The sequence below is a fragment of the Lolium rigidum genome, chromosome 2 (assembly GCF_022539505.1).
Source record: "Lolium rigidum isolate FL_2022 chromosome 2, APGP_CSIRO_Lrig_0.1, whole genome shotgun sequence".
Classification (NCBI taxonomy): Eukaryota; Viridiplantae; Streptophyta; class Magnoliopsida; order Poales; family Poaceae; genus Lolium; species Lolium rigidum.
In genome coordinates this window covers 149,013,206-149,024,942 of record NC_061509.1, presented here as the reverse complement: position 1 = coordinate 149,024,942, position 11,737 = coordinate 149,013,206, and the positions used below count along the sequence as shown (strand labels likewise).

General features: G+C 50.5%; 1 protein-coding gene across 1 annotated transcript; it reads right to left on the bottom strand.

Annotated features, from left to right (window-relative positions):
- Window positions 1–9,543: 9,543 nt before the first annotated feature.
- LOC124690213 (acyl-acyl carrier protein thioesterase TE3, chloroplastic-like) lies at window positions 9,544–10,695 on the bottom strand. The gene is made up of 5 exons (XM_047223629.1): window positions 10,406–10,695; window positions 10,198–10,298; window positions 9,962–10,071; window positions 9,752–9,847; window positions 9,544–9,660 (listed from the first exon to the last, which is right to left on the bottom strand). The coding sequence occupies exons 1-5, from the start codon at window positions 10,693–10,695 to the stop codon at window positions 9,544–9,546; spliced, it is 714 nt and encodes a 237-aa protein (XP_047079585.1).
- Window positions 10,696–11,737: the final 1,042 nt, after the last annotated feature.

Below are 11,737 nucleotides of genomic sequence, written 5' to 3'. Positions count from 1 at the left end.
TTCTTGGGAGTGGTTGAGTTCACTGTAAATCCTTCGGTTTCGAGGAACCCGCTGCAACTTTCAGCTAGGCGCAAGAAGTTCCGTTTTTGTCATGGCGTTGTCAGAATTATGCATGGTGATGTCGTGGTTAGAAATCTGAACCTGATGCTGCTGAGTTTGTTCTGGTGTGGATTGTGCTTCCGTTTCGTTCCGTATCCTGATACATTCCGTTGTGATGCCTGTGCAAAAATGAAGACTGGTGATCATATGCTATACTTAAGACGAGGCCTGATGGCCATGCGTCCATGCTTATGTGCATAGACCGACCTCACCTCGGTCAGTGATGTTTAGATGAGATTTATATGGCCTGAGGCTTACTGCGTGGAACGCCTTACTTCTTTGTTTGAAATCCATTCAATTGTCTGAAGTGCCTGATAAATTTCGTTGGAACTTACAATTTTATGGAAAGTTTACAGTAAATTCGTTATACAATGTGATTATCCAACTTGATATACCAGTCGATAAAAACAAGAAAATTTGGAAGATTAATTTTTTTAATTACTTCAAGGAAAGGCAATTGCTTTGAGAGTAGTTAGTGTGTTCTGTTATCACAATGAGATGATTAGACATTTGTTCTTCCAGTGCCGCTTTGCCAGATATATATATCATGCATCCAAGTAGCTTCTGATATGTATCTTGACTAGCTAGCGTAGCCAATGTCTTTGGTAATTGGCTTCATGGTAATGATCACAGGTTTAGAACGCTTATTATGGAGCGCTTGCCGTTATATGGTCGCTATGGCTATATCAAAATGATAAAGTTTTTAATGATAAAAATTATTTTTAGGGTTATATATAGATGTACCGCTATTCTCCATTCGTGGTCTGCACTGCAAAGAGTGGAGAACCGCGATCTCTTTACGGAGGTCTGTACACGGTTGGAGGATACGGCGAGGGATACTTTTACTCTACATGGATGGCAACATAATCTACGATTGGGCCACCACTTCCTTCCTAGGCGTTCTACAATTGCTCATGGTTTTTAAACATAAGGCCTAAGCCCAGCTTTAAATTAATAAAGCCACGAAACCGACAGATACAGAGTGCATACATAGCAAACACAGCTTACATGACACAGAGAAACAAGCTAACAAAAGATAAAACTAGGAGCTTCGTTTGACACGCCGTGTCCATCGTCTTCTCGAACGCTGACACCAGGAGAAGCAAGGGCAGTAGGGAGCATCATCCGCAGGCACACTGCTTGCATCTCTACCACAGAGCGAAAGGAGACCAGCTCACAGTCTCTGACTTCGAAGAGGGGTCCCATCCCTCTCGCCCCGGATCGCAGGGCGCCGCACCGTCGAAAGGCAGAGAGGTTCCCCAAAGAACGCACCATACCTGAGTCTACCCAAAGATCAAATGAGAGACCAAGACAAGATGCCGCACCAGAAGCCACGCCACGACCACTGCCAACCCACATCACCATCCAGAGGGCGCACATTGATGAACGAGGACGCACCAGGAGGATCGGCAGACAAATAGCAGCATCCACCACCAGACCAAAGCTTGCAGAGCAACCTCCAGACCTGGCTCGACGCCGCGCAAGAAGCATCGCCAAGAACCACCACCGACAACAGAAGAACCTTGCCAACCACCCCAGCAGCCCCGGACAGTGCCATCAAGAAGGGGAACGAAATCGTGACGCCGCAACCGCCCAAGCAGGGGCTAGGGTTTTCACCCATGGTAGGGGTTGAGTGGGGAGGGAGAAGGGACCTCAACGAAGCCTCCAAGGAGGGAGTCAGCGCTAGGGGCGTCGACGACGTCGTGGCCACCGCCGGCCAGGGGTTTCCCCCAGTCCCGACCAACCCCACCACCAACCACCCGACCATAATCGCGCAGATCGAGCCAAGAGCTGCGAGCTTCACCATTCGGGGGTGGAGATCTCCCCAGATCTGATGCCGCGGGCCGACGGAGAGCCCTGAGCGCTGCACCACATTTTCGCCGCCATCCCACCGCCCCCGCACGGCCGAGGACACGGGCCCGCACCACCCACGGCCGCCGCTCGCCGTGAAAAAGACTGCGTCGTCGCCACCACCGGGAGCCGCCGCTCCGGTGTCCAAAGATCCCCACCGAGGTCACCACCACCCGCAACCGCCCCAGGAGTCCACAACCGAGGTCGCGGAGTAGGAGGGATCGACGAGCAGCGCCCCAGCCATGGCGGCCGCCACGCAGCAACCAGCCTCCAAGCTGCTGCGCCGCGGAGCGAGGACCACTGGGCGAGGAAGATATCCCTGTTGTTCCCTGCACCGGCGACGCGGCCTTCGGTCGGCGTCACCTCTAGGGGTGACAAGGAGGAGCGAAGGAGGAGGGGTGACCGAGCGGCGGCGCTCTAGGGTTTCGCCCCCTCGGTCGCCTGGAGGGGGCGACATGAGGGGAACGTTTCAGTCCGACGTATGCCTTTTTGTTTTTACTTTGAGATATTTGAGACTCTGAAACAAGCTATGTGCATTTTGGTTATGCAGAGGTTGGATGTAATTGGTTGATTATAAGTAATAAAACGTTTATTATAAAAAAAATGTATAGACCGGACTGATCCGCGGTTGAAGAGGGACCTGAAAAGGAGAAAAAAAAAGAGAGGCGAGATTTGAAATTTGAACTATGATGATGCTGACGCCCTCCTGTCCTCTGGTCCGAGTCCGAGGGCGAGCGTCATCTGTTCTCTGATCCGACGGCCAGTATCTACTCCTGCCGCGCCCATCCGTAAAGCTTCTGACAGCTGGCTACAAAACCATCTCCCCAAAGCGCCAGCTCACCATTCCATCTCGCCGTGAACCAAACGGCTCCCCAACCCCCACTCCGCCACTCGCCACCGCTCCGAGCCGGCGACGATGCCGCCGATGCCGGCGGAGATCCTCGCCGACGTCGCGCGGAACCTCCTCAGGCCGCACACCCCGGCCACGCTCGCGCTCGGCCGCCCGGTCATCCGCCTCCCCCGCCCCGCCGTCAGCCACGCCGACTGGCGGGGCCTCAGCGCGGTCGCCCTCGGCGCGCTCTTCCGCCACCTTCCCGTTCCCGACCTCCTCCGCCTCGGCTACCTCTTCACCCCGCGCTGGCGCGAGGTCTGGCGCACGGACCCACTCTGCCTCCACGACAAGCAGTTCGCGAGCCTCCCCATCCCCCGCTCCGAGGTCGCCGACGCCATCGCCAACGTGCTCGACGAGTTCCTCCACGGATTCCAAGGCGAAGGCGTGGCAGAAGAAGACGTACATCTTCATCGCTGCGGCGTCACGTCCTTCCGCGTCGAGTCCACGGAGTGGTGCCCCGACCACGCCGCGCGCTGGTGCGCGGCGCTCCAGCGGGGCGGGCCGTCCGAGGTCGTCCTCTTCAACCGCGGAGTCGCCGGCCAGCCTCCCGCGCTCATCGCCGTCCCGCCTCTCCTCCTGCAGTGCACCACCGTCAGCCACCTCCACCTCGCCTTCTTCACCGTCGAGGCCGGGGAGCTCGACGCGCTCACCAGAGCCTCCGAGCTCGGGCTCCACGGCTGCGCGTGCCGCCCCGGCGTCGTCGAGGGCGTCGTCGCCGCGTGCAGCCACCTGCGCATGCTCTGGGTCCAGGATTGCGCGCTGGACTCCGTCGTCGTCAGATCGGCGCCTCGCCTCTATCGCCTCTCCATGCTCCGCACCGCCTCGCGTAGCCTCACCGTGGACGACGCCCCGAAACTCAGCGAGCTGCTCCCCGGCTCCACGGCAGCGCTCAGCATCAGCGGCGCGCCCAAACTGACAAGCCTCCTGCGCTTCATCCTCCCCGCCACCCTCGACATCGATGGCGTCGAGATCGCGGTACGACATTCGACGAACTTTTCATTCACGTACTCATGTAAATTGCTCGATGCCAACAACTCAAACTCTTCCATGCTGGGCTGCCTGCATATGCAGGTTGGTAGGCAGGACATGCAGCCGCAGATGCGGTCTGTCAGCAATCTATGGCTAGCCCTGGACTACACGGCGCTCCGCGGCATGGGGTTTGACATGGTGGCGCGTGTGGTGCAGCAGATGCTGAGGCGCTTCCCTTGCCTGAAATTTCTGACCATCGAGGTATGCAATGTAACCACCATGAACAGATTGGTTTCGATCTCGCGCCTCTGACTGACCATCCAGCGCCCGCACGCACGCAGCGCACGGACACCGTGCCGCCGGAAGAAGGGATGGCCACCCGCTACGACCAACACGCGTACTACCTGGCCCTCGACGGGGGCCTCGACCAGTGCTTGCACTACCTGACGCTCTTCGACTTCCGGGGCGGCAAGGCCGAGCTCGAGCTCCTCATGGCGATCATGGACAGCACCCGTGCACTGTGGACCGTCAACCTAGCGTACAGCTCCCGTCGCATGGGGCCCCAGCTCTGGCACGCCACCAAGGAGGCGCTCGCTGGGCTGAAGCAGTTCACGATCGTGAGCAACAACCATACCCTCCGGAACCCGGTGCTCGGCGTCACATCCATGTACACCAGACAAACCGCAGGATACGGATGGTGCAGATCACATCTCTTCTGATTCCGTCTCCGGAGCTAAGGTTTGCATGGTTCATTCATTCATTGGCTTCTATCCTGACTTCCTCGGAACCCTCTGAATCACGCTGCTGTGATTTGGGAGTACAGTACAGTGATGTGCTAATTGGTACTATGTAGTATGCTGGAGAACGGTGATCCGGTTAATGTGGAGGTTACTATCTGATTTGTGCTTGCTTGTTGATCTTCTAGATGCCTTCACTGGTTAAGGAATTGTCTTTTTTGTTGCATGTTTGAAACTGGCCTGTTCTTGCTTCTGGCCGGTTTGTCCATCTCTTCTCCCTAAAATTTTGGGAACAACAAATTAGACATGTCTGGTCGGACTCCTAGATGGCGTTGAAGATTCGTGGGGTATGTTCTAAAGATCCCGAGATGGACTGTTGGTCTGATTCCATGTTGGAGTAACAGTCTTGATTGAGGTGAATGTCCTAATTAAGCTATGATTGTGAATACAGTGATATGCTCGGTATGTAGCATACTGAAGAAGGGCTATCTGTTTAATAGGAGGTGTAGTATCTTATTTGGGGTTTCTTGTTGATCAGTTAATTATCTTCACTGGTCGTGTGATTGTGATTTTTGTTTCTTTGAAACTGGTTTTGGTTAAGCAGAAGCACCTGAAAGTTGATTTTATTCTCCGGAGGAAAGGTTTGATTGATTGATTGGGTTCTATCCTTCCTCCGTTGAGTTCCTTGTTTTCCCTGAATCACCCTCCTGTGATTTAAGAACACAGTCAATGATGAGCTTGGCACCATGTAGTACTAGTTCTGCAAAACAGTGGTCCGGTACTCCGGTTAACCAGGAGGTTTAGTATGTGACTTGTGCTTACTTATTCATATTTTATCTGCCTTCACTTGTTAAGGCACTCTTTCTTTGCTGCATCATTGAATCTGGTTGCGGTTAAGATGCTGCGATTGTTGATAAGCAGCAGCTTGAAGTAATGATGGGACCATACCAACAAATGGTCAGTAGAGTTTGTTCTAAGTTTTCTTTGCATGCTAATTGTTTCTTAATCTTCCTGGTATACGGTACCCTCAAAGCAGAAATTCGACTCTGGCCGGTTTGTCCATCTGCCCTCAATAGAATTCTTTGAAACTTTTGAACATGTCTTTTGACTGTAGATTATTGGGGTCGTACTAACGTCTTCTGTTCAAAGATCCTGAGATGAACTGTTGGTCTGTTTACATGTAGGAATACTGGTCTTGACTCTTGACTGAGGCGAATACAATGATGTGCTTGGTATATAGCATAGTGAAGAACAGTGATCCGTTTAATTTGGAGGTTTAGTGTCTCATTTTCTGCTTGCTTGGTTATGTAGTTGTGATTTTACATATGTCTCTTCATTGCATTTCTGAAGCGGTTGCGGTTAAGCAGTTGTCGATAAACAACACCTGAAAGTGACGATGATGGTACGAGACTATATCAAGAATGGATAGTGGAGTCTGTTTTATGTTTCGCTACCATGCTTATTGTTTCTTAATATGTATCCTCAAAGCTGAGATTGCACTCTGGCCAGTTCATCCATCTGTCCTTGGTAGAATGTATTCAATATGTATTTTAGCTGAATACATTGTGGTTGATTGATCTCTAGCTGCTGTTGAAGATTACTGAACTCATAGTAACTATTCCCTGTTTTTTTTTTTTTTTTGAGACCCCTCGATCTGTGTTACAGCTGTAGTATCTGAACTTATGCACTAACTCAACACCACACTCACACCACACACACGCACACCACTAGTGCACAAGTTAGACTCTAGAACTATACACACAGCACACATAATTTGAGTGTCCCTAGGAGCTAGTAGTTGTGGCACATATATGTGGAGGGGATTTTATTCTGGAGCAAAGCCCCGGTGAGACACCTGAAAATCGTCCCCTGCGGGGATCGATCCCAGGCGGGCTGGCTGGCCACTGCCATGCCAAGCCACTGCGCTGAGCCGCGCCTCAACTATTCCCTGTTAAAAAAACCTTGAATTGAAATGTTGGGCAGTTCACCTCTAGGAAGTGATATCGATTGAGTTAAATGTTATGATCGAGTATGGATATATAATCTATGCTACAGTAGGTTCAGTTAGTCTCGTCTTACTAAGTTAGTCGTGCCAATTGATTGTTTGGGTTCTATATCCTTCCTCGGTTTTCTCAATCAGGCTGTTGTCATTTGGAAATACAGTGATGTTCATGGTACTGTGTAGTAGTAGTATCCTGAAGAACAGGGATATTGTGCTTGCTTCTTGACCGTTTAGCTGGTTATTAAGGCACTCTCTCTGCTGTGTCATTGAATATGGTTTCGCCTAAGACGTTGCAATTGTCGATCAGCGGTAGCTTGAAGTGATGATGAGACTATATCAAGAATGGTCAGTAGAGTTTGCACTATGATTCTTTGCATGCTACTCCCTAATTGCTTCTCAATCTGCCTACCTCAAGGAAGAAATGGGTGTCCTGGCCGGTTCCTCCATATAGTTTTTCGGTAGAATTTTACAAAACTTTTGAACATTCTTCTGACTGAAGATTATTGGGGTCATACTAACATGTCCTGTTCAAAGATACTGAGATGACGGTCGTGGGATCTGAGCTCTCCATTTTTTGAGCCGATGGCAACTTTACTATTTTTCCAAAAGTAGAAAAGACAAAGTTGTCTGGCCGATGGCGATCTTTGCCGACTGTGTTGATGCTGCTATCAACCTTGATTCTATTAGCTTTACTCATTGCCCTAGAGAATCTAATGAGGTTGCGCATTCACTAGCTAGGTTTTGTTTTGATGTTAAATCTGATTGTACTTGGGTCGATGAACCCCCTAGCTTCCTCCTCCAACCTCTGTTAGATGATGTAACGATACTTTGATTGCGGCAGCAGGTTTCAGACGCACTCTTTTCCTTCCAGGGTACCCAAGGGGACTGGAAGGTTTTTAATGAGGCGGCCTGCTGTTTGCTTAATGAAATGGTTTAAGTTCAAAAAAAAAAAAAGTTGTCTGGCCGAGAACTGCTTCATCGGTCCATCGTGCGGGTGGCAGCAAAGAAGGATGCGCGCCATACATTTTCTTTTCTTCTGTAAGAGCATCTCCACCGGTGCCCCCCAAACTAGCGTCGGCACAACCGTATGGGGGGCGTCGGTACATCATCCACCATTTGGGAATATTCTTCCCACACCGGCGCCTCCCATATGGTGGCAGGTTAGCATCTTTTGAGTAGAAATTTGGTGCCGATGCCCCCAATCGAAACACTTTGCATAGGGATCCTTTCGGGAGTGCCGACGTTTTTATGGGGCTCCAGAACATGCCAGCGCTTTTTAAGAAGCGCCGGCGTGAGTGCTTTCTCTCATTAGGATCCCAATTAAGCTATTGGGAGCTCTATTGGGAACGCCGGTGGAGATGCTCTAAGCAACTATACTTGATAGGCAAAAAAGCTCCCTTCCGTGCCCCAGGCGCCGCCGGGGGCCCAGATCCCGCCGCCCAACTCCACCCTCCTCGGCCAGCCTCCCCTCTGTCGCTACTGTCGGCGTCGGTCGCGGTGGCGGTGGCCCCTGGTGCCTAATGGTGCTAGGGGTGAAGGTTGCGGCGTTTCTCTTCGAAGGGGCTGCTAGGGCGGCGTCTACAGAGGAGATCGTGGGCGGTGGTCGGGACGGAGGTCCCGGCCAGGCGGCGGCGGCAGCTACCTCGGCTTCGGCGGGTGGTGGAGGCAGGCTGCGGGTCTAGTCTCCCCGCTTAGTCCCGTCGCCATGAGGCGGCGCACTGGGGTTTGGGGAGATGCGGCCGTTTCTCCGGCTGGTCCTCCCCTGGCTGAGCAACGACGAGGAGGTCGCCGATGTTGCGTGCGGCGAGGATCTGGCCGCAAGGCCACGATCTGGTCTTTGGACCAAGATCTTGGCCATTGGGGCTCAACCATGACGTGTTGTGGGGATCTGGTGGTGGCTTGACCATGCTAGTGTTTCTGTAGCGGCGCTGTGGGCTATCATTTCCTCTAGGAGCTCGGCTTGAATAAGAGTGGTGGTCCTAAGATTTCATCTCGCGCCAAGTGAATATCGATCGGAAGGCCCTGCCGGCGAAATTCATTGTGCAATCAATGCCTGAAGATTGCTGGATTGGATGTTTTTGGTCGTGCACACCTATGTTTTTATCTGACCGTTTGGTTTCAGAGGGAGCGCTTCGAAGCTCTGCTGGCTGTTATTATCATGAAGCTCGTTTTCTTTCCATGGTGCTGGTGGAGAATGTCATGAACGCCGAGATCGGTGGAAGAGCAATGGTGATCGGACCTTGGTGGTGAGGTGGAATTGGCTTGGTGCTTCGTGACTTCAAACAAGTTCAGAGTTCTATCTTTCAGAATGAAAATCCAAGGTCTGACCTTAATTGGCTGTGTCTGGCAATGTTCTTGTGAAGATATTGTTTTGAGAGTGAGGCGAATACCTAAGATCTATGATCGGGCGACGACAACGTTTATGCAATGTTTCCTTCTTGGAGGGCGTCGCTTATGGAGAAGCTCGTCTTCTGGTGTTGTCTTGTGGTGTCAGTGTTGCTGTTTTAAGTTTTTGATCTCTGTAGCGGGACTTTTCTCTTTTTTGTTATTGTTTTTTTGCAATGTGCATCCTTTATGCCACTAGGGCATGATGTTGTTGTAGAGGCTGGGTGTAATTAGTATCTCCGTGATATTAATATATGCTTTATCGAAAAAGCAACTATACTTCTGGATATTTTATCTAAACAAATAATCTTATGATTGTGCATATTTTTAGTTTGTACATAGATCACCAAGAGCAATCGCGTACAGATGGGAGAAATCACTTTCTTTCCCGAGAGGTTGATGTCAATCACCGACTTAAACATAAGAAAATCGTGACGGACTTAGGCGTAGAGGAACTCCCATATGCCGGCCATGTGATATGAGGAGACGCTAAATGTTAAACATAAGAAAGTTGTGTACATTTATTTATTCATTATCTCGCAAAGCATGCTCAGCAAAGTACACATACTATTTGTATCTTATTGAACTTTTGGCTAGCTCTTATAATGTTAACCATCATGGGATGAGAAGAACTGCTGCAGCTTGGACGACATCTCCGGGAAGACCCGAGTCGGGCGGTGATCCTTGTTGAGGCAAACGGCGGTGGCCGTCACTTCCAGAACGAGCTGCCATTAGAAGCGAGCGATGTATCAACCAATACTCTAAGCAACAACACACTAATGCTAAAGATCACACGTATATATATGCAGATATTACCTCGCGCTCCGGCAGGGTTTCGATGAATTGCTCGAAGCGTATCCTCGCGCCCTTGATTTGTACAACCCTCACCCCGACGACAAACTTGCCACCGCGCTGAAAACAAATGCAGATGTAGTGAGCGCGCGTGACGATGATTATTAAACCTTGAGAGAAACTCCAGCTGTTTAGAGACTTCTGACGTTGCATAGCTATGCGCATTACCCTTACCCTTAGAGGCGTGCGGTACTTGAGGTTCAGCTCCGAGAGCGCCATAGCGTTGCCGGCGCATACCACGGAGGCCGAGCTGATGCCAAGACCCGTAAGCAGCTGCTCTCGAGCTGCAAGAGAAGTTTTACAGATCGAAGATATGGATCAAAGAGGAAAATAAAGAATAAGTCGAGCTAGCTCTGAAGAGCAACAGAGATATCGAGGGAGCGTTGGAGCGCATGAAAGCTAGGCCTGACCATTGTCAATGTAGACAGGGTAGATGACGTGATTCACGACCCCGTACTGGTCAAGCTCGCTCTCGCGGACGCTCATCTCCAGCTCGAAGAATTTGTCCGTCCTAATTTGAGTTGCATCCCAAAAGAAACATATATAGCAAGTGATAAGAGATTGGACGGGTGTTCCACCGACGGCTTCAAAAAAAGGTTGAAATGAATTGGGAGGAACCTTAGTTTTGTATCCTGGTTGCTGGAGATGGCTTGAAGGGATCGCGCTGTAGAGGCGGCGTCGGCGGACAGGGTCGTCGCATAGCAGCGGGACCGATGTGAGTGACCAGAGACCATGGAGAGGTTGCTGGAGCAAGAAGAAGCTCTAGCCCGAGCATGGATCAGGGAAGGTGGTGGGTGGTTGCTGTTGGGAGCGAGATGGGTAGCAGCTGGTTGCTTCACGCACGGTAAATGAGGATGCATGGTGGTCATCTCTACTGCAGTACTGGAGATATGCTCATATGCAGGCATGCCCGTTCTATATATATTGAGTAGGAGTGTGCGTGTCACTCTCCACCAAGCTTCTTCACTTCCTTCCATGTGTTCATTGAACGGCGTTGCCATTGACTCGAGGCAGCGAAACTGTCGCGAACCGGCTGTTCCGCCACAACTCCGTGGGCGGGCCTGTAATAGAAAATCTCGCGCGTGGGCCGTGAGTCCAAAACGCGCGGCACGGCCTGCCAGAGAAGGACCGAGATCAAAATCTCGCGGCTGGTTAACGAACCGCGCGCGATGAATCAAAATATCCTTTTGTTTGTTTCTGTTATTAGGGGTAATCCTTGCTCCCGACTCTCAGAAAAAGGGTTCTGAAAGGAAGATCCTTGAGAAACTTCCTACCTATCTTCTGGATTGTATTACACATACATAAAGCTAGAGCCTCATTTGGCAAATAAAATAATAATTACCAAAATTTTGACAAGTTCAAATTATGGCATGATCGTCTGGGTCATCCTGGTGTGGGGATGACAAGGAAAATTATTGATGGTTCTACTGGAGACAACATAACAGTTGGTAATTTCCACTTCGGATTATGTGTGCAGTGCATGTGCAACTTGGAAATTAATCACTAGACCCCCATATCTGAAGGTTAAAAGTGAGTCAGTGAATTTTCTTGAAGGCATTCAAGGAGATATATATATGGTCCAATTCAACTGCTATCGGGACCATTCATATAATTTATGGTGATCACTGATGCATCTACAATATGGTCTAGTGTGTGTCTCATATTGACAAGGAACCATGCATTTGCAAAGCTGGTCACTTAAATCATAAAACTTAGAGATAATCATATTGAACACCGTATAAAATCCATCAGAATGGATAATTGTTGTGGGTATATTTTATGGGTATATCAACGGCATGGTCTAGATCCGGCAAGCCCGGGTGGCCTACAGATGGTGATGTGGCATGTGGCCCATCGGGCGGCCCAGTTGTTGTAGATCATGATGGATGAAATCCAGCCCAGGAGCAAGGAGCCGGATCTCAACCGACCTACGAAGGAGGCCAGATCCAT